The sequence below is a fragment of the Physeter macrocephalus genome, chromosome 4 (assembly GCF_002837175.3).
Source record: "Physeter macrocephalus isolate SW-GA chromosome 4, ASM283717v5, whole genome shotgun sequence".
Classification (NCBI taxonomy): domain Eukaryota; kingdom Metazoa; phylum Chordata; class Mammalia; order Artiodactyla; family Physeteridae; genus Physeter; species Physeter macrocephalus.
This window is the reverse complement of record NC_041217.1, coordinates 8,795,542-8,820,994: the sequence shown is the minus strand read 5'-3', so window position 1 is coordinate 8,820,994 and position 25,453 is coordinate 8,795,542. Positions and strand designations below refer to the sequence as shown.

The 25,453-nt window shown below is 39.2% G+C and overlaps 1 protein-coding gene across 2 annotated transcripts in view; it reads right to left on the bottom strand.

Moving 5' to 3' along the window:
- The window catches only part of UCHL5 (ubiquitin C-terminal hydrolase L5), a 61,324-nt gene that overhangs the window by 34,966 nt on the left and 905 nt on the right, over positions 1-25,453 (bottom strand). For both annotated transcript variants that reach the window (XM_055084013.1, XM_055084014.1), the window contains exons 2-3: positions 17,944-18,007; positions 16,152-16,257 (exon numbers count right to left, since the gene is read on the bottom strand). In XM_055084013.1, coding sequence (XP_054939988.1) covers positions 16,152-16,257; positions 17,944-18,007 — 170 coding nt within the window. The remainder of the gene's footprint in view (positions 1-16,151; positions 16,258-17,943; positions 18,008-25,453) is intronic.

Sequence of the window (25,453 nt, the reverse complement as noted above, 5' to 3'; positions counted from 1 at the left end):
CACCTAGAGCCCATGCCCCGCAACAGGAGAAGCCACTGCAATGAGAAGCCTGCGCACTGCAACAAAGAGCAGCCCCCGCTCACCGCAACTAGAGAAAGCCAGCGCGCAGCAACGAAGACCCAACGCAGCCAAAAATAATAAATAAATAAAATAAATAAATTTATAAAAATAAATAAATAAGTAAATAAAACACAAAATTCTGTTCATCAAAAGACACCCAGGGGCTTCCCTGGTGGCGCAGTGGTTGCGCGTCCGCCTGCCGATGCAGGGGAACCGGGTTTGCGCCCCGGTCTGGGAGGATCCCACATGCCACGGAGCAGCTGGGCGCGTGAGCCATGGTCGCTGAGCCTGCGCGTCCGGAGCCTGTGCTCCCCAACGGGAGAGGCCACAACAGAGGGAGGCCCGCATACCACAAAAAAAAAAAAAAAAAAAAAAAAAGACACCCAGAAAAGGTAAAACAATAAGGTGCCAACTTGGAGAAGCAGTATCATGAAGATATAAGCAATGCCTACAAATCAAAAAGTACAATTACTCCTACAGAAAAATAATTTAAGAATTTCACAGAAGAAACACATATGGCCACTAAGTACATCAACACCCTTTCAACATGATTAGTGCCCAGGGAGATGTAAACCAAGACCATAATGAAGTACCATTTAGAATGAGCGGGCTGGCAAAAATCCAAAAGGCCTCTGGGGCAATGGTTGAGAATCTGCCTGCCAATGCAGGGGACATGGGTTTGAGCCCTGGTCTGGGAAGATCCCACATGCCGCAGAGCAACTAAGTCCGTGTGCCACAACTATTGAGCCTGCGCTCTAGAGCCCGCGAACCACAACTACTGAGCCTGCGAACCACAACTACTGAAGCCCACGTGCCTAGAGCCCGTGCTCTGGAACAAGAGAGGCCACCGCCATGAAGAGCAGCCCCCGCTTGCCACAACTAGAGAAAGCCTGCACGCAGCAATGAAGACCCAATAACGAAGACCCAATGCAGCCCAAAATAAATAAATAAATAAATTTATTAAAGAAAAAAAAAAAGGCCTGACAATACCACGTATTGGAGTATGTGGCTACACAGTAACTCAGATATTGCTAGTAGGGGTGTAAACTGGAGTATCTACTTCTGAAAGCACTTTGATATTTCCTCCTAAAGTTACATTTACCTATCAGAAGAAGCACTGTTGTACTTTTACATATGTACCAGGAGAAATTTGCACAAATACAACAGGAGACGTACAAAAATGTATATAGCCACACAGTTTACAGTAATGCAAATGAAAACTCAAATGCCAATCTACAAAGAGTAAGCAATTACTTACTCTTCACGCACATTTGTGCAATTACTATTGTACAGCATGCAAAATAAGTTAACTATTTTGATAAACAACTAGTGGATAAATCTTAAAATATTAAGTCAAAAAAGTAAGTCTCCCAAAACTACAAAGAGCATGGTACTTTTTATCAAGTTAAAATTTTATATACACACAGCCCTTTTAGGATTAGAAAAAAATACAGAAAGTGGAAAGCAAGGCAACGATATACAGAATTCCACATGCAGGTTACCTGGATGAGGGGAGGGAGGAAGAGAGCTATGCGGGACAACGGGCGGGACAGAAGGAAATGATAGTTCGATGACATTTATCGAGGCGGTGAGTTCTTAGGTGCTTACTACGTTACTTAGTCACCAAACAAGTAAACAAATAAATAAAAGGAGGACATGAGCGTGTGTCATCAGTCAAGAATTATCATAATTCCATGCTGTGTACCTGAAGATCAACTTTTTAAAAAGGAAAAGAAAAACACACTCATCTTCACTGACTGATCTGTCCTCTTCCTTCATCACGTCTAATCATTACACATTAAAGGTGCTACTTTACCTCCTGAGTATTAATCAAATCTGTTCACATCTATCACTACTAACAGTCTTTTACCTGCTTTTGCATGGACTTCTACAAAAGCCTCCTAACTGATATGTAGTCTCATATCCTACACCACTCCCTCCTCCTCAAACACATTCCCCACACTGTAGCCAAAGTGATCTCTTCTAAATGAAAATCTGATCATGTCACCCTTCTTAAAACACCTCAATAACCTTCTCCTGCTCTTAGGATACAGACAAAAGGCTCAAGCATGCTCTGCCTCTGTCCACATCTTGGTAGGAAGTGGAGAGTTATTCTCTAATATCCACCTTCTCCCTCTTCCAGATGAACAGAGGACCCAAATTTTATCTGGGTCCATGTCCACCTGGAATGAGGACAGCTTCCCCCTCTGCTGCTAAGTACAGCCACGTGACTGAGTTCTGGACAAAGAGAAGAAAGCATGCAACATGAGCAAGTTCTAGAAAACGTCCGTAAAAAGAGAGTGTGTTGTCCGCTTCTACTGTCTTGAATGTGGAATTGAGATAGAACGGCTGAAACTCCCAACAATCATCTCAGACCATGAAGTAACCTTTGGAATAGAAAGCACACACAAAGGAACAAAACAAAAGAGCCTGCCATCTTGACGTGCTCCACGGTGAATGAGAAAGAGAAAAACTTGTGATTCTTATAAACCATTGTTTCTCTACACCTGATCGTACTGAACCCTGACTCACACACTGCTTGCTCAGCTTCATCATCTCCTACCACCCTGCCTGTGCGCTCTCCAGTCCAGCTACCCTGGCCTTCCTGTAACAGTACATTCTACTAGCCTTACTCGCTTTTACTATAAAGCTGTTAGTAATCTGGGATGATCCTCAACCTTTTCCCCCCAGTTAATACCTACTTAGCCTTTAGATTTCAGCTGAAACGTCACTTACTCAGAGAAGCTTTCTCTCTCAGATCTCCCTGAAGAGGTCAGTCTCATTTTTATGTGTGCAGTGAAGAATCTAGTCTTGCCCTAAGAGACGCCTGGCCTTTGCCCTTGGCTCCTGGGAGGTGATGTCTAAGCTCTTGAGAAGCCATGACTCACAAAAGTGTCTTCGTTTACCTGGGGGCTGCAGGCCACACAGATAGTCTCACAGTGTGACTTAGGGTGGGTTCTGGGTCAACAATATCATCTCAACCTCCAGGGTGGCTAGAGACTGAGGGCCAATAAAAACTCGATACCAAGAATCGGCTGAGATGGCCTGAGGGGCAGCACTCTGTGCACACCGTCCCACATCACTGCCAGTCAAGTTACAGCGCTGGCTTTGACCGCCCTGGGAGAAGACATGGAGCAGCTTTCCTGGACTCTGCCTGCCCTCTGTGTCTCTTCCCGTGGCTGAATTTAATCTGTGTCCTTTCACTGTAATAAACTATGTGACTGTAACAGATTTTGGTGAGGTCTATGAGTTTTTCTAACAAATTACAGAACCTGAAGGTGGTCTTGGGGACTCCCCAAACTTGCGACTATCAGAAGTGAGGGTGGTTTGTGGTACCCAAAACTCTGTAGCTGGTGTCCGAAGGGAGGGTAGTCTTAATAGATTATTTTTAAACTTCACAATACGGTTCTCATTTCACTCCATGCAGCACTTATTGCCACTGTAATTTTGTATTTCACTGATTAATACCAATCTCCTCCACTAAGCTCTAAACACCCTTGAGGAGAGGGCTCCTGACTGGTTATCATTCCCCAAGCACCTGGCACAGTGTCTGACACACTGCAGACACTCAATCATTCTTTCCTGAAAGACTGAACAGGTGAAGTCACACACACCTAGTACCAATGGCCTAAAGCAATAAGTCAGACAGACCTTAGCTTTCTCATCAGTGAAACAGTAACAAGACAACAATGTTTTGCAGAGAAGCAATGCCAAAAGGGTCATTCCTGGATCCTTATACACAAATTGTAACTGCTACAAGACACCTTCTTTTCTAGATATTTTGTTAATCAATGATCCACACATATGCACACTTCCAATTAGAGCATATGATTAGCATAAGACAGGCAGTACTACCTCTCTAAAACGATGCATCCATAAACACCCAAACTATGTATTTAGTTAATCTGTATGACATTATCACAAATAAATATAATAATAAATATAATTTTAATTAAATGTTTTAAATATCTGAAAATATTCCTCAGAGTCCAGAGACCCTGGATTGGAAATCTTTACTATAAGCTCTTGAAGCCTGGAACCAAGGATTATATATTTATGTAATACATACTATAAAATTTCTAGCATAGGCTCATAGGAGGCATACACTAAAAAGACTGATAGATATTGTTGTTGAATTACTGATCAGTTTAATAGAAACTGCTGGCAAAATATAGTATAAAAAATACAATATAATTGGGAAATCACTAATCTGGCATATTAATAAACATGGCAGGAATAATGTAATACAAATAAAACATTAAATTATAGTAAGGTAGAAATGTAATACAGAACTAGAAAAGTATCAAGGGACTCTAGAAATTATAAATTCATACTCCAGTATCATTTTTTTTTCTTTGTAGAGTACTTTCTTATACCTTAAAAATACCTAGGCCTCTATAAGTCAGTCATTGTTAGTGTCTTAGTGAATCCTAGTGTTCTTTAACTGTAATATTCTTTCTACATTTATCAGATACCTATGTGTCAGGGATTATACATGAAAACTCCTGGGTTTACAATTTAGTATGGAAGAAATATAATTAAATACACACACAAATATATATGAAAAAATCTTGAAAAATATAAACTGTTTTAAGTGGTTATCTCTGGAGCAGGGATTATAATGGACTTTTATTTTCTACACTGTACATTTATAATGCTTACATTTTATATCATGGGTATAGATTCTTATATCTTAAAAAAAACTGTATTTAAAAGGAGAAAAATCACCTGAAGGACCAAACTATCTGTCCCCTACTTTTTCTCTACTACCTAGATCTTGAAAATCACAAACAGTGACTATAATTATTATAGTACAATGATAAATATTACAATTTATAAATTGATTATTTGTGTTACAGAAATAATTAGAATCTCAAAATGTTTATCATTAAGAAATTTAGTTAAATAAATTATAGGACGCTTATACTAAGAATACTTTTAAAAGAGGTGGTGTCGTGATATGGTTAAGAGTATAGACTTCGGGCTTCCCTGGTGGCGCAGTGGTTGCGAGTCCGCCTGCCGATGCAGAGGAACCGGGTTCGTGCCCCGGTCCGGGAGGATCCCACGTGCCGCGGAGCGGCTGGGCCCGTGAGCCATGGCCGCTGAGCCTGCGCGTCCGGAGCCTGTGCTCCGCAACGGGAGAGGCCGCAGCGGAGGGAGGCCTGCATACCACAAAAAAAAAAAAAAAAAAAAAAAAAAAAAGAGTATGGACTTCAAGGCAACAGTGCCTGGGTTTGCACCCAGCTCTCCCACTGACTAGCTACATAACTTGGGCAAGTTTCTTAACCTCTCTGGGACTCAATTTCCACATCTGTGAAATGACGAGGAACCTGTAAAACCACATAGGGTCATTGTGAGGATCAGTTACTACAAATAAATTAATACTAAAAAATAATACATATAAAAGTACCTGATAAGCCTTCAATATGTTAGCTAATACTGTAATGTGCACTGAAAGTCAAACTTTTTTTTTTAAAGGTGGTTATGTGATGTACTAAATGTTAATTGTTGTTTTATAAATTTATTTATTTATTTATTTTGGGGGCCGTGTTGGGTCTTCATTTCTGTGCGAGGTCTTTCTCTAGTTGCGGTAAGCGGGGGCCACTCCTCATTGCGGTGCGAGTGCCTCTCACTGTCGCGGCCTCTCTTGTTGCAGAGCACAGGCTCCGGACACGCAGGCTCAGTGGCCACGGCTCACGGGCCCAGCCGCTCTGCGGCATGTGGGATCCTCCCGGACTGGGGCACGAACCCATGTCCCCTGCATCGGCAGGCAGACTCTCAACCACTGCGCCACCAGGGAAGCCCCCAAACTTTTATCATTGAGTGAAGAAAGATGCCAAATATTTGGCACAACAGTCCAACTTCAGTAAAAAAAAAGAAAAAGAAAAAAGATAATAAGAATGTGTTAACAAGTGAATAGAAAATGTGGGAGGCAGTATGGCAGGTGGAACCACCAACCTGGGCTTTAGACCTGGGTTTAAATTCTGGATCCACCAGGTACTAGCTGTGTGACCTCAGGCAAGTAAGTTAATTTTTCTAGGCCTCAATTTCTTCATCTATGAAATGAGGGTAACATCTCATAGGGCTGTTGCAAGGGTTAAATAAATAATATATCTAAAGCACAATATCTGGCACACAACAAACATGGTAAATGTGGGCTGTTGTTGGTACTGCTATGGTGATAGTTGTTACCAATAAGAAGACACATGCCTGCCTTATCCACCATTACATCCCTAGGACCTAAAACAATGCCCAGCACAAAGAAGGTGCTCAACAACTACTCGTTGATTACATGAATGAGTCAAACTGTTAGAAGGGGTTAGTAGACATGGGTGTGGGAGCACAGGGATATGCACTCATCACTATGTATTTCTGTAACTTAAGGTACTTTAAGTACACAATGATAAAATAATGTTTTCCTAACCCTTGAAGTAAAGCAAAAAAACTTTAATTTCTCTAAAAACACTCAATTTTTAAAAGTTGGGGGGAAAATGGAAAGAAGTAATAAAATAAGAGAAAAAGGAAAAACAAGTTACTAAGTGGAATAGTAAACGTTTGATTTAAAGGGCAGTAATGAGAATTAGCAGTTTTACTGTTTCCACCTTTCTAAAGGTTAATGAGATTATCTTAAGCAATTTTTTGAGTCTCAGAAATACGTGCAATTTTCAAACAAATGCGATCATATTTAGCTTAGATTTTATACATTAATCAAACGTCTTTCATCATTCTCTTTTTCACCTTTTCCAAACAATGGACTCCAAAATATGGAGGCATCTAATAATGTTGGTTAAACGTTTCACTGTATACTCCAGAACAGCAGTTCTCAAAGTGGGGTCCATGTAACCCTGGGAATTCCTAAGACCCTTTTCAAGGGGTTTGTGAGCTCAAAATTGTTTCCATAATAATTCCAAACAGTTTTTGCTTTTTTCCCCTGCTTTCTTATTTACACTGTAGCACAACAGCAATCGAGGGTAAAACTGCTGGTATTTTAGCATATACCTAGGCAGTGGCATTAAACTGTTTCACTGACACACATGTGTAATTTAAAAAATTAACAAAACAAAAACCAATTTTAGTGAAGAATGTCTTTGATAAAGCAGTAGAATTTTTATTATATTTTGACCTCAGAGTACAAGTGGTTGAGTGAAACAGGTGGTACAAATAAAGCACTTCAGCTGCAAACCAAATCATGCCAGTTGATTCCAGGAAAGGCATTGGTGCAATTGTTTGAACTGTCCGCTAAGTTTTGCTGCTTTTTTCTTGGAACATCATTTTTTACTTGAAAGGACATACAACAGATAAATACGGTTGTTCAGACGGTACCTGGCAGATATTTTCTTGAAAATGAGTGAAATGAGCCTGTCACTTCAAGGAAAACATCTGATAGTGTTTGTTGTCCTTCATAAAATTTGAATTCTCAAGTGAAAATTAGAATTTTGTAAGATTCAGATCCATAGATCCACCACTGTGAGTTTAAAAGTTTCAGGATACTTATCAATTCTTCTAATGATACAGATGCTGATATTAACAAATGTGACTTCTTGATAACATATATAATCATGTGTCAACATTTAGAAAATCTGCCTAAGTTGGTAAATTTTCAAAATGACCAATGCACACTGTTATAAGATCCTCCAAGAATAAAAGATCCTTTTGAAGAGCAAGATAAACCAAAGGATTTTTATATATCAAAGTACAAAGTTCATTAATATGATCTCAGATTTCACACTGCTACCAATCTTTAGGAGAGGAACACTTTTGGAGTTTTCATATAATATCAAAGAATATCCATAATATCCTGGAAAAGAAATTAACATATTTCTCCCTCTCCAACTACACATATGTGTGAGACTAAATCATGTACTTCAACCAAAAACAAAACAAAACGAAAACATTGCAAGAGACTGAATAAAGAAGCTGATAGGAGAATCCAGCTGTGTGCTATTAAGCCAGACATTAAAGATATTTACAAAAATCTAAAATAATGCACTCGTCTCACTACTCTTTTGCTTTGGTAAAGATATTTATGCTTCATTTAAAAAATACATTATCATTAACATGTAATGAACTTATTGTTACTTTTAAAGCAATTAATAAATATTTTAAATGTCTCAGTTTTAATGTCTAAATGATAAATACTAATAAATATAACCCATATAAACAGAAGGTCTTTGGGGATCTCAATAATTTTTAAGAATGTGAAGGAGTCCTAGGACCGAGAAGTTTGAGAACTGCTACACTAGAGACACAGGTGGAAGAGTCCTGTTTGTAAAGAGGGTTGCTCTTGAGACTCCACAGTATCCAAGGACCATACCTGCTTGGCAAAAAATATCGTGTCAAGTCTGGAGTCCTGAACCACAGAGCCTGCTGGTTCTTCTCCTGGCTGCCACTTGAAAAGAAAAATCAACCCATGAACTGGCCTACAAAACAAAAAAATACAAATTAGTGACACCAAACCTTGCTTCTTTTAACACACTGTCAATATGTTAAGTTTTCGTCATTTACTTAACAAACACAACGCAAATGAAGTAAATTTGAAAAATTTTTTTAAGATTTCTATTGCTGTTCATAGTTACTAGAATGTTGCCCAAGACACGGCTAACAAAACTTAAAAAAAATACATCAATTAAAATGGAATTATAATGAAAGGAATAATCTCAAATCTGTGCATTATTCAATTCTACCTTATATTACCTCACTTAAAAACAGAAAGAACATAGGAAAACTAGAAGAAGCTGTTAACCCTAGACTGAATTCTGATATACATGAATAAAGTTCACATAGGATGTTTACAGATAAATGGCTGCTAGCATAAATACTATGAAATATAGGACGTCGCCTTCATATAATTATTGGGTGCATGAGCAACCATCACACTACAGTATGACTGGATGTTGCATCTCACACATAATGAAATCACCACCTCCCCAAAGGAACGGTTGTTGCCCACAAACCATTAAATCACTACTTTAGGATTCTCTCCAGTCTACCTTTCACCACTGCCTTCCATGCAACAAAAATCTTTCCTATCCCTTAAAGACAGGTCAAATGATGCATCTTTAATTAACCTTCCCTGATCATCCAGCCAGAATTTCTCTCTTATTCCATCTAAAATGATTGCTCTCTTTGTGGGGCAGAAGAAAATAGGGGGGAGGGAACTGTCTCCTTACTATAAAAACATATCCCTACTGTCCCCATTCCAGGACCTACGAATGCTCCCCGCTGTGAAAACTCCCTAGCCCTCCATTTGCAATCCAGGGTCAATGCTTGGAGGTTGGGGGTTAAGGAGAGGCCCAGAGACGTCAGAAGGATGGAGTAAGAGGAAGGTACTTCCTGGCATCAACATTTGGAATCTGAACTGTAACCTCCCCAAGAAGCAATGTAATAATGCATAAAAAAAAGTTCTGGGACTTCCCTGGTGGCACAGTGGCTGAGAGTCTGCCTGCCAATGCAGGGGACACGGGTTCGAGTCCTGGTCCGGGAAGATCCCACATGCCACGGAGCAACTAAGTCCGTGCGCCACAGCTACTGAGCCTGCGCTCTAGAGCCCATGAGCCACAACTACTGAACCCATGCACCTAGAACCCGTGCTCTGCAACAAGAGAAGCCACCGCAATAAGAAGCCTGCGCACCGCAACGAAGGGTGGCCCCTGCTCGCTGCAACTAGAGAAAGCCTGCGTGCAGCATGAAGACCCAACACAGCCGAAAGTAAACTAATTTTTTTAAAAAGTTCTCAATCACTATTAATATACATTATCTGTCAAATATAGTTTTGCAGACTGACCTATTATTCATGTGTTTTATGTTAAAATGTGTTCCATGTTCTAACACTATTGATCTATAAGTGAAAGTTGTAAAAAAATCAACCTATCAGTACTTTGTTGATATGGAATTACAGAGACTTAGTTTTGAATCCCTTGCAAATTACTTATCTATGAGCCTCAGGTTCTTGGTTATAAAATGGGAATGATACCTACCTCACACAACTGTAAAAAATCTTAAAAGAGATAATGTGTTCAGCCTAAGGTAACCCAAGTAAAGTAAACTCATGAAAGTTTGCTTAAGTATAGACATATTACTTTTAACATAAGTAAAAACATACTTACTTTAATTTTTCAAAATTCTCAGGCTCTAAACTCCATATTTCTTCTACTTGGGCTCCTCGGCAACCTGAAATAAGAAATTATTTCTTCAGAAAACAAAATAACTCATTTTTTTTCCTTCGCCATTAAATAAAATATTAACTGAAAGAAAAGCACCTTTGGGGGCGATAAGACATGACAATTTAAAATGGTGAAACTGATAAAGCTCACAGTCAAATCCTTGTCCTACCTTTACTATTTCCTAATTATTACAGTGGGAGTATATTCCTTTGACAACTTTAAAAAGTTTCAAGATTTATTTTCACTGGAACACGACCCCATGACTCCTCCTTCTCAGTCTCAATCTCTGGCTCCTCTTCATCCACTCTCTTCACTCAGCTTCTATGTTTCCACAGCTCTGCCCGCAGCCCCCTTTTTTCCTTACCGTACACTTTATTTTTAAAGTGGTAATAGGGGCTTCCCTGGTGGCGCAGTGGCTGAGAATCCGCCTGCCAATGCAGAGAACATGGGTTCGAGCCCTGGTTCAGGAAGATCCCACATGCCACAGAGCAACTAAGCTCATGTGCCACTACTACTGAGCCGGCGCTCTAGAGCCCATGAGCCACAACTACTGAGCCTGCATGCTACAACTACTGAAGCCCACACGCCCAGAGCCTGTGCTCCAGAACAAGAGAAGCCACCGCAATGAGAAGCCTGCGCACTGCAACGAAGAGCAGCCCCCGCTCGCTGCAACTAGAGAAAGCCTGAGCGCAGCAACAAAGACCCAACGAAGCGAAAATTAAATAATAAAATAAAATAAATAAAATAAGTAAAAAAATAAATAAAGTGGTAATAAATAGCTACCACTTAACAGTGAATTTCAGAACACTATTTAGTTCTGACCCTTTTCCTAAATTCCAATTCTGTACTTTAAAAATTTAATTTAATATCAACTACATCAGAGTCCCCCAAATATGTTCTTCTTCTACAACAGTGGTTCTCAACCAGGATGATTTCTTTTATGCCTCTGCACCCCCCACCCCCACCAGGGAACATCTCAAAATGTCTGAAGACATTTTTACTGTCACTACTGTCACTTGGGGAGGGGGAGGTAGCACCTAGTAGGTAGAGGCCAGAGATACTGAACATCCTACATTGCACAGAATAGCCCCTGACAACAGAGAATTATCTGTCCCAAAGTGTCTAATCCCTGCAAGGCAAAGCAAGAGTACCAAGGTCGAGAACTGCGCTCTAGTAGGTCATATGGTGGTAATGGTGTACTGGTTAAGAACCTGGCCTCCAAACTGCCAAGGTGTGAACCATGGCTCCTCCATTTACCGGCTATATGACCACTGAACCTCTCTGTTCCCCATACTCATAGAGCTGTTGTGAGAAATAAATGAGATAACTTACTATCTCATAAGGTAATTTATTATGCATGAGATACATTTAATACAATGCCTCGGCACACTTTAAGGATCCATTAAATGTCAGGTAGCATTATGATCACAACAGAAAAAAACAGCTGTATTTACCAGTAACTTCAATGTGTAAAGTGCTTTGAATGCATTTTCTCTAATCCCTGCAAGGAAAGTATTATATGGAAGAGGCTTAGGGATGTTAGGTGTCTTACCTAAATTCACTAAAACTAATATATGCCAAAAAGTTAATTAAAACCCATGTCTGGTTCCAAAGTCTGGGCACTTTCTATTGTTCCAGATTATTTTCAAGTGAGTGCTGGAGAAGCCTTTAGATCACAGGCAAAAATCTGTGGTTAAAAAAAAAATACTGGACCAACCAACTATGTGACTTAGGGCATTCATACCATTCAGTCCCTCAATTTGCTCTGCTCAGCAAGTATCTATTAGCTCCCACCCAAGTATTAAAGATACAGGTACAAGGAGAGTTACTTCGTTATTTTTAGTAGAGAAGAACTAGAAACAACCTGAATGTCTAGAACAGGTTGCTAGACGTCCACATACATTAAGGTGGGAAAAAAAGCTTGTTTAAGTGTGAACCTATATTTATACGTGTACCAAGAAAGGGCACAAAAGAACACTAATGCACTTGTTAACACTGGTTATGCTATTGGAAATCAACTGTAAAAAGGCCAAACATTAAAACATTGCACGTATCATACAAAAACACAACAAAAGCCACTGAATTAAAAGAGCCCCCAAATCTTCTGCAAAGGTATAATTTCAAGTGGTGACACTGTTTAAATAACCTTATGTTAGACACACACACACATACACATCTCTGTGTAAGGAAAACATAGTACTTAACTGTTAGCATCTATCTCCTTATATACATTCAATTCTAATAATCCCCTTATGTACATTCAATTCCAAATAATGCATGGTATAATGGAAAGAGAAATAAGCAATGATTCAAGAGAACTCGGTTGTAATTCTACCACTGCCTTTAAGTTCTTTACCTTGAGTGAGAACATGTCTTTGAGCCTCACTTTCCTCATGTTTAAAACAAGACTACCTGCTTCATCCAATCCACACAATTATTGTGAAGTATACGTTCTCAAATACCAAACACAAAGAATCACCATGCTGATTCCTCTAAGATATACTAAGTAAAAAGTTGAGTGGGGTGGGGGGTAGGCTTTAAAAAGTTAACGATTCACTGGTATTTAACAAATACATTCAGTCCTCTGTATCCAACGGGTTCTGGGTCCGCGGATTCAACCAACCGCAGGTTGAAAGTTGTGCCAAGCATGGTATTAGGCCCTAACAAGGGCAGGAAATAATAAAACTATTTTAACAATGCTTAAGAACTTCGGCCGCTGAGCCTGCGCGTCCGGAGCCTGTGCTCCGCAACGGGAGAGGCCGCAGCGGAGGGAGGCCTGCATACCACAAAAAAAAAAAAAAAAAAAAAAAAAAAAAGAGTATGGACTTCAAGGCAACAGTGCCTGGGTTTGCACCCAGCTCTCCCACTGACTAGCTACATAACTTGGGCAAGTTTCTTAACCTCTCTGGGACTCAATTTCCACATCTGTGAAATGACGAGGAACCTGTAAAACCACATAGGGTCATTGTGAGGATCAGTTACTACAAATAAATTAATACTAAAAAATAATACATATAAAAGTACCTGATAAGCCTTCAATATGTTAGCTAATACTGTAATGTGCACTGAAAGTCAAACTTTTTTTTTTAAAGGTGGTTATGTGATGTACTAAATGTTAATTGTTGTTTTATAAATTTATTTATTTATTTATTTTGGGGGCCGTGTTGGGTCTTCATTTCTGTGCGAGGTCTTTCTCTAGTTGCGGTAAGCGGGGGCCACTCCTCATTGCGGTGCGAGTGCCTCTCACTGTCGCGGCCTCTCTTGTTGCAGAGCACAGGCTCCGGACACGCAGGCTCAGTGGCCACGGCTCACGGGCCCAGCCGCTCTGCGGCATGTGGGATCCTCCCGGACTGGGGCACGAACCCATGTCCCCTGCATCGGCAGGCAGACTCTCAACCACTGCGCCACCAGGGAAGCCCCCAAACTTTTATCATTGAGTGAAGAAAGATGCCAAATATTTGGCACAACAGTCCAACTTCAGTAAAAAAAAAGAAAAAGAAAAAAGATAATAAGAATGTGTTAACAAGTGAATAGAAAATGTGGGAGGCAGTATGGCAGGTGGAACCACCAACCTGGGCTTTAGACCTGGGTTTAAATTCTGGATCCACCAGGTACTAGCTGTGTGACCTCAGGCAAGTAAGTTAATTTTTCTAGGCCTCAATTTCTTCATCTATGAAATGAGGGTAACATCTCATAGGGCTGTTGCAAGGGTTAAATAAATAATATATCTAAAGCACAATATCTGGCACACAACAAACATGGTAAATGTGGGCTGTTGTTGGTACTGCTATGGTGATAGTTGTTACCAATAAGAAGACACATGCCTGCCTTATCCACCATTACATCCCTAGGACCTAAAACAATGCCCAGCACAAAGAAGGTGCTCAACAACTACTCGTTGATTACATGAATGAGTCAAACTGTTAGAAGGGGTTAGTAGACATGGGTGTGGGAGCACAGGGATATGCACTCATCACTATGTATTTCTGTAACTTAAGGTACTTTAAGTACACAATGATAAAATAATGTTTTCCTAACCCTTGAAGTAAAGCAAAAAAACTTTAATTTCTCTAAAAACACTCAATTTTTAAAAGTTGGGGGGAAAATGGAAAGAAGTAATAAAATAAGAGAAAAAGGAAAAACAAGTTACTAAGTGGAATAGTAAACGTTTGATTTAAAGGGCAGTAATGAGAATTAGCAGTTTTACTGTTTCCACCTTTCTAAAGGTTAATGAGATTATCTTAAGCAATTTTTTGAGTCTCAGAAATACGTGCAATTTTCAAACAAATGCGATCATATTTAGCTTAGATTTTATACATTAATCAAACGTCTTTCATCATTCTCTTTTTCACCTTTTCCAAACAATGGACTCCAAAATATGGAGGCATCTAATAATGTTGGTTAAACGTTTCACTGTATACTCCAGAACAGCAGTTCTCAAAGTGGGGTCCATGTAACCCTGGGAATTCCTAAGACCCTTTTCAAGGGGTTTGTGAGCTCAAAATTGTTTCCATAATAATTCCAAACAGTTTTTGCTTTTTTCCCCTGCTTTCTTATTTACACTGTAGCACAACAGCAATCGAGGGTAAAACTGCTGGTATTTTAGCATATACCTAGGCAGTGGCATTAAACTGTTTCACTGACACACATGTGTAATTTAAAAAATTAACAAAACAAAAACCAATTTTAGTGAAGAATGTCTTTGATAAAGCAGTAGAATTTTTATTATATTTTGACCTCAGAGTACAAGTGGTTGAGTGAAACAGGTGGTACAAATAAAGCACTTCAGCTGCAAACCAAATCATGCCAGTTGATTCCAGGAAAGGCATTGGTGCAATTGTTTGAACTGTCCGCTAAGTTTTGCTGCTTTTTTCTTGGAACATCATTTTTTACTTGAAAGGACATACAACAGATAAATACGGTTGTTCAGACGGTACCTGGCAGATATTTTCTTGAAAATGAGTGAAATGAGCCTGTCACTTCAAGGAAAACATCTGATAGTGTTTGTTGTCCTTCATAAAATTTGAATTCTCAAGTGAAAATTAGAATTTTGTAAGATTCAGATCCATAGATCCACCACTGTGAGTTTAAAAGTTTCAGGATACTTATCAATTCTTCTAATGATACAGATGCTGATATTAACAAATGTGACTTCTTGATAACATATATAATCATGTGTCAACATTTAGAAAATCTGCCTAAGTTGGTAAATTTTCAAAATGACCAATGCACACTGTTATAAGATCCTCCAAGAATAAAAGATCCTTTTGAAGAGCAAGATAAACCAAAGGATTTTTATATATCAAAGTACAAAGTTCATTAATATGATCTCAGATTTCACACTGCTACCAATCTTTAGGAGAGGAACACTTTTGGAGTTTTCATATAATATCAAAGAATATCCATAATATCCTGGAAAAGAAATTAACATATTTCTCCCTCTCCAACTACACATATGTGTGAGACTAAATCATGTACTTCAACCAAAAACAAAACAAAACGAAAACATTGCAAGAGACTGAATAAAGAAGCTGATAGGAGAATCCAGCTGTGTGCTATTAAGCCAGACATTAAAGATATTTACAAAAATCTAAAATAATGCACTCGTCTCACTACTCTTTTGCTTTGGTAAAGATATTTATGCTTCATTTAAAAAATACATTATCATTAACATGTAATGAACTTATTGTTACTTTTAAAGCAATTAATAAATATTTTAAATGTCTCAGTTTTAATGTCTAAATGATAAATACTAATAAATATAACCCATATAAACAGAAGGTCTTTGGGGATCTCAATAATTTTTAAGAATGTGAAGGAGTCCTAGGACCGAGAAGTTTGAGAACTGCTACACTAGAGACACAGGTGGAAGAGTCCTGTTTGTAAAGAGGGTTGCTCTTGAGACTCCACAGTATCCAAGGACCATACCTGCTTGGCAAAAAATATCGTGTCAAGTCTGGAGTCCTGAACCACAGAGCCTGCTGGTTCTTCTCCTGGCTGCCACTTGAAAAGAAAAATCAACCCATGAACTGGCCTACAAAACAAAAAAATACAAATTAGTGACACCAAACCTTGCTTCTTTTAACACACTGTCAATATGTTAAGTTTTCGTCATTTACTTAACAAACACAACGCAAATGAAGTAAATTTGAAAAATTTTTTTAAGATTTCTATTGCTGTTCATAGTTACTAGAATGTTGCCCAAGACACGGCTAACAAAACTTAAAAAAAATACATCAATTAAAATGGAATTATAATGAAAGGAATAATCTCAAATCTGTGCATTATTCAATTCTACCTTATATTACCTCACTTAAAAACAGAAAGAACATAGGAAAACTAGAAGAAGCTGTTAACCCTAGACTGAATTCTGATATACATGAATAAAGTTCACATAGGATGTTTACAGATAAATGGCTGCTAGCATAAATACTATGAAATATAGGACGTCGCCTTCATATAATTATTGGGTGCATGAGCAACCATCACACTACAGTATGACTGGATGTTGCATCTCACACATAATGAAATCACCACCTCCCCAAAGGAACGGTTGTTGCCCACAAACCATTAAATCACTACTTTAGGATTCTCTCCAGTCTACCTTTCACCACTGCCTTCCATGCAACAAAAATCTTTCCTATCCCTTAAAGACAGGTCAAATGATGCATCTTTAATTAACCTTCCCTGATCATCCAGCCAGAATTTCTCTCTTATTCCATCTAAAATGATTGCTCTCTTTGTGGGGCAGAAGAAAATAGGGGGGAGGGAACTGTCTCCTTACTATAAAAACATATCCCTACTGTCCCCATTCCAGGACCTACGAATGCTCCCCGCTGTGAAAACTCCCTAGCCCTCCATTTGCAATCCAGGGTCAATGCTTGGAGGTTGGGGGTTAAGGAGAGGCCCAGAGACGTCAGAAGGATGGAGTAAGAGGAAGGTACTTCCTGGCATCAACATTTGGAATCTGAACTGTAACCTCCCCAAGAAGCAATGTAATAATGCATAAAAAAAAGTTCTGGGACTTCCCTGGTGGCACAGTGGCTGAGAGTCTGCCTGCCAATGCAGGGGACACGGGTTCGAGTCCTGGTCCGGGAAGATCCCACATGCCACGGAGCAACTAAGTCCGTGCGCCACAGCTACTGAGCCTGCGCTCTAGAGCCCATGAGCCACAACTACTGAACCCATGCACCTAGAACCCGTGCTCTGCAACAAGAGAAGCCACCGCAATAAGAAGCCTGCGCACCGCAACGAAGGGTGGCCCCTGCTCGCTGCAACTAGAGAAAGCCTGCGTGCAGCATGAAGACCCAACACAGCCGAAAGTAAACTAATTTTTTTAAAAAGTTCTCAATCACTATTAATATACATTATCTGTCAAATATAGTTTTGCAGACTGACCTATTATTCATGTGTTTTATGTTAAAATGTGTTCCATGTTCTAACACTATTGATCTATAAGTGAAAGTTGTAAAAAAATCAACCTATCAGTACTTTGTTGATATGGAATTACAGAGACTTAGTTTTGAATCCCTTGCAAATTACTTATCTATGAGCCTCAGGTTCTTGGTTATAAAATGGGAATGATACCTACCTCACACAACTGTAAAAAATCTTAAAAGAGATAATGTGTTCAGCCTAAGGTAACCCAAGTAAAGTAAACTCATGAAAGTTTGCTTAAGTATAGACATATTACTTTTAACATAAGTAAAAACATACTTACTTTAATTTTTCAAAATTCTCAGGCTCTAAACTCCATATTTCTTCTACTTGGGCTCCTCGGCAACCTGAAATAAGAAATTATTTCTTCAGAAAACAAAATAACTCATTTTTTTTCCTTCGCCATTAAATAAAATATTAACTGAAAGAAAAGCACCTTTGGGGGCGATAAGACATGACAATTTAAAATGGTGAAACTGATAAAGCTCACAGTCAAATCCTTGTCCTACCTTTACTATTTCCTAATTATTACAGTGGGAGTATATTCCTTTGACAACTTTAAAAAGTTTCAAGATTTATTTTCACTGGAACACGACCCCATGACTCCTCCTTCTCAGTCTCAATCTCTGGCTCCTCTTCATCCACTCTCTTCACTCAGCTTCTATGTTTCCACAGCTCTGCCCGCAGCCCCCTTTTTTCCTTACCGTACACTTTATTTTTAAAGTGGTAATAGGGGCTTCCCTGGTGGCGCAGTGGCTGAGAATCCGCCTGCCAATGCAGAGAACATGGGTTCGAGCCCTGGTTCAGGAAGATCCCACATGCCACAGAGCAACTAAGCTCATGTGCCACTACTACTGAGCCGGCGCTCTAGAGCCCATGAGCCACAACTACTGAGCCTGCATGCTACAACTACTGAAGCCCACACGCCCAGAGCCTGTGCTCCAGAACAAGAGAAGCCACCGCAATGAGAAGCCTGCGCACTGCAACGAAGAGCAGCCCCCGCTCGCTGCAACTAGAGAAAGCCTGAGCGCAGCAACAAAGACCCAACGAAGCGAAAATTAAATAATAAAATAAAATAAATAAAATAAGTAAAAAAATAAATAAAGTGGTAATAAATAGCTACCACTTAACAGTGAATTTCAGAACACTATTTAGTTCTGACCCTTTTCCTAAATTCCAATTCTGTACTTTAAAAATTTAATTTAATATCAACTACATCAGAGTCCCCCAAATATGTTCTTCTTCTACAACAGTGGTTCTCAACCAGGATGATTTCTTTTATGCCTCTGCACCCCCCACCCCCACCAGGGAACATCTCAAAATGTCTGAAGACATTTTTACTGTCACTACTGTCACTTGGGGAGGGGGAGGTAGCACCTAGTAGGTAGAGGCCAGAGATACTGAACATCCTACATTGCACAGAATAGCCCCTGACAACAGAGAATTATCTGTCCCAAAGTGTCTAATCCCTGCAAGGCAAAGCAAGAGTACCAAGGTCGAGAACTGCGCTCTAGTAGGTCATATGGTGGTAATGGTGTACTGGTTAAGAACCTGGCCTCCAAACTGCCAAGGTGTGAACCATGGCTCCTCCATTTACCGGCTATATGACCACTGAACCTCTCTGTTCCCCATACTCATAGAGCTGTTGTGAGAAATAAATGAGATAACTTACTATCTCATAAGGTAATTTATTATGCATGAGATACATTTAATACAATGCCTCGGCACACTTTAAGGATCCATTAAATGTCAGGTAGCATTATGATCACAACAGAAAAAAACAGCTGTATTTACCAGTAACTTCAATGTGTAAAGTGCTTTGAATGCATTTTCTCTAATCCCTGCAAGGAAAGTATTATATGGAAGAGGCTTAGGGATGTTAGGTGTCTTACCTAAATTCACTAAAACTAATATATGCCAAAAAGTTAATTAAAACCCATGTCTGGTTCCAAAGTCTGGGCACTTTCTATTGTTCCAGATTATTTTCAAGTGAGTGCTGGAGAAGCCTTTAGATCACAGGCAAAAATCTGTGGTTAAAAAAAAAATACTGGACCAACCAACTATGTGACTTAGGGCATTCATACCATTCAGTCCCTCAATTTGCTCTGCTCAGCAAGTATCTATTAGCTCCCACCCAAGTATTAAAGATACAGGTACAAGGAGAGTTACTTCGTTATTTTTAGTAGAGAAGAACTAGAAACAACCTGAATGTCTAGAACAGGTTGCTAGACGTCCACATACATTAAGGTGGGAAAAAAAGCTTGTTTAAGTGTGAACCTATATTTATACGTGTACCAAGAAAGGGCACAAAAGAACACTAATGCACTTGTTAACACTGGTTATGCTATTGGAAATCAACTGTAAAAAGGCCAAACATTAAAACATTGCACGTATCATACAAAAACACAACAAAAGCCACTGAATTAAAAGAGCCCCCAAATCTTCTGCAAAGGTATAATTTCAAGTGGTGACACTGTTTAAATAACCTTATGTTAGACACACACACACATACACATCTCTGTGTAAGGAAAACATAGTACTTAACTGTTAGCATCTATCTCCTTATATACATTCAATTCTAATAATCCCCTTATGTACATTCAATTCCAAATAATGCATGGTATAATGGAAAGAGAAATAAGCAATGATTCAAGAGAACTCGGTTGTAATTCTACCACTGCCTTTAAGTTCTTTACCTTGAGTGAGAACATGTCTTTGAGCCTCACTTTCCTCATGTTTAAAACAAGACTACCTGCTTCATCCAATCCACACAATTATTGTGAAGTATACGTTCTCAAATACCAAACACAAAGAATCACCATGCTGATTCCTCTAAGATATACTAAGTAAAAAGTTGAGTGGGGTGGGGGGTAGGCTTTAAAAAGTTAACGATTCACTGGTATTTAACAAATACATTCAGTCCTCTGTATCCAACGGGTTCTGGGTCCGCGGATTCAACCAACCGCAGGTTGAAAGTTGTGCCAAGCATGGTATTAGGCCCTAACAAGGGCAGGAAATAATAAAACTATTTTAACAATGCTTAAGAACTTCAACCTAGTAGGAAACAAGCTCATAAAACTCAAAGACAGTGCAGTCTGCATATTTTGCATATGAAAGGTACACGGGTTGCATATGAAAGGCACACGGGATGCGTTCTGGAAGTTAAGAGGTAGTCAACTATCCTTGCTGATCAGAAAAAACTTTAATGTATAGTTGAACTGGGGGACTTCCCTGGCGGTCCAGTGGTTAAGACTCCCTGCTTTCAAAGCAAGGGGCTCAGGCTTGAACCCTGGTCAGGGAATTAAGAACCCACATGCCGCAAGGCCAAAAAAATTAAATAAATAAATAAATAATTTAAAAATAGTTGAACTGGGTCTTAAATAGGATGACCAAATAATCGGTCATTCAAACCAGAACACTGCTTTTATTAAATTGATTTTACTTAATAGGACATTAAATACATTTTAAATTAAAATGTTTTAAACTATTTATATCTTGACTGACACATTTGTATTATAGTACTGGTGGCTCCATAAAACAGTCCATTCAAAAACTAATTCTAAAAATAATTTTAACAATATACCTGGAGTCTCTCTCCCCAAGAACAATACTCTGGTGAGGCTCCCCCCATCTGTTGCCAGTGCCTTAAATTTAATTGACTGGTAGGGATGCTACCCTTGCAACACACCGTTGTGACAACACTGATTGCCAGTCCCCTAACCGTGTCAGCAGGTCTACCAGAAGCAGCAGGCGTGGGCCCAGCTTCTGCACCTCCCATGAAAAGCAGCCCTTGATATCTTCCCCAACCCCATTTTCAGTTATTTCATGGCACAGACAACTGTCATTCAGCTGGTGATGGGACCAAACAGGAAAAACTGCATGGTCAGCTCTTAGGCAATCTCTCCAAAAATGAGGACTAGACTCAATTATGTGAAATGAATAGGGAGCCCTAAGCTGGAGGCACTGTTAACCTGTCCCCCTAATAAGAAGGTCCCATTTTGGAGGCCCCAACGATTATAATCAACACTTGCTTCCAAGCGTACCATGTGCTCATAACTGTACTTTTATTTCCTGTGTGAATGCCTATACGTTTAATTAATGCCAGGCATTAACTCACCTCTCTCCCCAAAACAAGGCGACATGCACCTTTCAAGTGTCTGAAACAGACCTTCACGTAAAGGAAACACCACATCGGCTCTAAGTCACTCAGATCTGCCTCGAGGGGCCTGAGTTGTTGTGGGTGATGGAATTCTTCTAGACTTCTTCCCTGCAGAGTCTGCGCAGTCACGAATACACCCTGCTATACCTGAGTTAATGACATAAGCTAAGAGGAAAGGTTGATACAAAGACTTGAAAAAGTCACCTGGCTCCCTAGCAAAAACACTCCAAGAGATAAATTGAACAGATTTGGTACCAGCCCTGCAGGTCAGGTCAGATTAATCAGAGTAGCGGAGGGAATGGCATATTTGGTTTAGAAAGAAAGGATGGGTTTTGTTGGGAGACAATTCTCAATGGGTTTCTACTGTTACTGCTTGTCTTCTGAGAGGAATTACTAGATTTGTTCAAAACTGTCTTTTCAAGGATGTCAAAACAGTAAACAGACTTGAAAGGTACAGATATTTTCTCCCTCTGGGGCGGAGGGAAGACCTATTGCTGTCTATGATAATAGTAGCTCCCTAGAGCTAAAGGTTGAGCAAGTTTGCTAGCAGCCTCTTTGAACATTGGGAGCTCCCTAAGATTGGGGGCTTCTCAGCTATGACAGAAACTCATGCATGCCGCATCTACCTCCACTTCTATGGACTTAAAGGACAAGGGAACCAATGCAAACATGAACCTCCTGTTGCCTACTGTGCCATGAGTAATATAATCCTTTAGCTGTAAAGCTGAAGTTGTCTGCCAGCATCTATAAAATAGTGGCAGGCCCATTTGTCAGCTGGCAAGCAGGGTAAAATCTAACACTTCATAATTCTTAACAGATTCTGGATTTTCTCAAATGCCTTTTGCAATTATTGAGATAATCTAATTGTATGGTTTTTCTTGTTTAGTTTAATATGGTGTAAATCTCAAATGTTAAACCAACCCTGAATTCCTGGGATAAACCCCTCTCAGTCATGATATACTGTCTATTTAATATATTATTGGATTTGATTTGGTAATATTTTGTTTAGAACTTCTGCATCTATGTTGATGATGGATATGGGTCTGCAGTTTCCTTTTCTTATAATGTCTTTGTCTGGTTTGGGTGTTAGGATAATGCTGACCTTCATAAAATGAGTTGGGGAGTACTTCCTTCTCTCCAATGTCTTTGGAAAAGCTTGTGTAGAAATGGTATTACTTACCCCTTAAATATTTGACAGAATTTATTAGTGAAGCCATTTTGGCTAGAGTCTTCTTTGCAGGAAAATTTTAAATTACAATTTCAATTTCTTTAGTAAGGCATAATATAGCATAAGGCTATACTGTTTATTTTTTATTACCTCCTGAGTGAACTTTGGTAATTTGCGTCTTTAAAGGAATTTGTACATGTCATCCAAGTTGTCAAATTTATTTGCATAAATATTTATTAAAATATTCACTTATCCTTTTAATATCTGTAGAATCTGGGACTTCCCTGGTGGTGCAGTGGTTAAGAATCCTCCTGCCAATGCAGGGGACATGGGTTCAACCCCTGGTCCGGGAAGATCCCACATGCCACGGAGCAACTAAGCCTGTGAGCCACAACTACTGAACCTGTGATCTAGAGCCCATGAGCCACAATACTGAGCCCACAATCTTGAGGCTGTGAGCCACAACTACTGAGCCCATGTGCCACAACTACTGAAGCCCTCATGCCCAGAGCCTGCGCTCCACAAGAGAAGCCACTGCAATGAGAAGCCCACGCACTGCAACGAAGAGTAGCCCCCGCTCACCGCAACTAGAGAAAGCCCACACGCAGCAACGAAGACCCAATGCAGCCAAAAAAATAACTATTTAATTTTTTTAAAAATCTGTAGAATCTGTAGTGATGTCATCTCTCTTATTCCTGATATTGGTCATTTGTCTCCTCTCTTTCTTCTGATCAGTCTGACTAGAGGTTTATGCATTTTATTGATCTTTGAGAAACCAGCTTTTGGTTTCATTGACTTTCTCCACTATTTTTCTCTTTTCCTAATTTCAACTCTGATCTCTATTACTTCCTTTTATCTGCTTACTTTAGGTTTAATTTACTCATCTTTTTCTAGTTTCTTGAAGGGAAAGCTGAGGTCACTGATTTGTAGTAAATCCAGTCCCTGTTACTGTCTTGGCTAGAAGCAGAAATATACAGCCTCTATTTTTAATTAGTAGACTATCCTAGTTTGTTTTGCTGCATTTATGAATTATGTATGCATTGTACCAATTAAAAGTATAGCTCTGCTCCATCAATTTCTTAATGTAATAAGAACTTTGTTTTACCATGACGTTATATTCCACCAAAAATTTTATTTAATATATTCACTGAACTCACAAATAATTTCCCCTTCAATGAAGAAACTTAAACCTACAATAGCATTCATAATACAATAAGATGTTTCCATTTTGAAAGAATAAACTTCCAAAGGTTTTTTAAATCCATGAATTGAATGAGGAAAAAAGAAAATGATTGGAATAAACTCAGTCTCTTTGAAGCATCTGATGGTGATACACAACTACCAGCATTTAACTTTCTGCAAAGTTCTTCTTCTGCTAATTAAACCAGTCTAATAACTATAGCTTCAGTTTTCATTTGTGCAGGTACAGAAGGTGCAGTTCCATGGCAGTCTCTTATGCATGCTTTTATTTAAATCATTTTCAATTCCAAGTTTTCTGCACATATGAAATTAGAGCAAAAGCTGTTACCAGAACGGACTAATTTTAAAATGAACAAATTTGCCTGATACAACGTTTTTTAAGGTTAACTCTAACATGTCATAATAGTTAAGGTTTTGAAGGTCAAGTTTACGGCTAAAACCTGCAGACATCTCAAACTCAGTGTATGTCCCAAGCTGAACCCACTTTCTTGTCCATCAAGCCTACTCTTCTCTTGTACTTGTACTTCACCAGTCTCCCAAGCTAGAAACTAGTCACTGTCGCCTCTTTTTCCCTGCATCCCAGCAGTTAACAGTCCTGTGGATTTAAATATAGCAAAAATTATTGAATCTACCTCCTCCTCTCCAAATCACTACTTTATGTGTGGAGCCAATCATCTCAAATTCTGACCATTTTAAGAGGCTTCTAGCTTCTCTTACTTCATTCCAATCTACCCTGCACACTAGAAGTAGTAAATCTTTTCAAATTATAAAAATATCATTTCAGCCTTGAAATATCTTTGACAGTTAAGTCCCCAGGGACTATGAGGCAATCCACACTACACAACACGGCACACAATCTGGCCTCAGTTTACCTTTTCAGCTTCGGATTGAAACACTCCTGAAGTCTGTTTCATTATGTTTTAGTCCTTTTCCCAGCTGCTCCCTAAGTCATATACTTTACCACCACTACTGTTTACGCCTTTCTTCCTGCCTGTGCTCTTCCACGACCTGTGCGTCCCTACTCTAATGTAGCAGTTGATACGCCCTATTATAATTTGCTTGTCAGTTCTTTAGAACAGCAGTCATGCTTTATTCACATTAAAAATATCCAAAACCTACCAATGTGTCAGACACAGCAGGTAAACAATATATGCCCTATACATGATATCCAAACAGTCAGTTACGTACAACAAACAGTTATCTATATCAATGTTGAATTTCCACCTCAAGTACAAGTTTTAACATAATAGCTAAAATTAATACTTG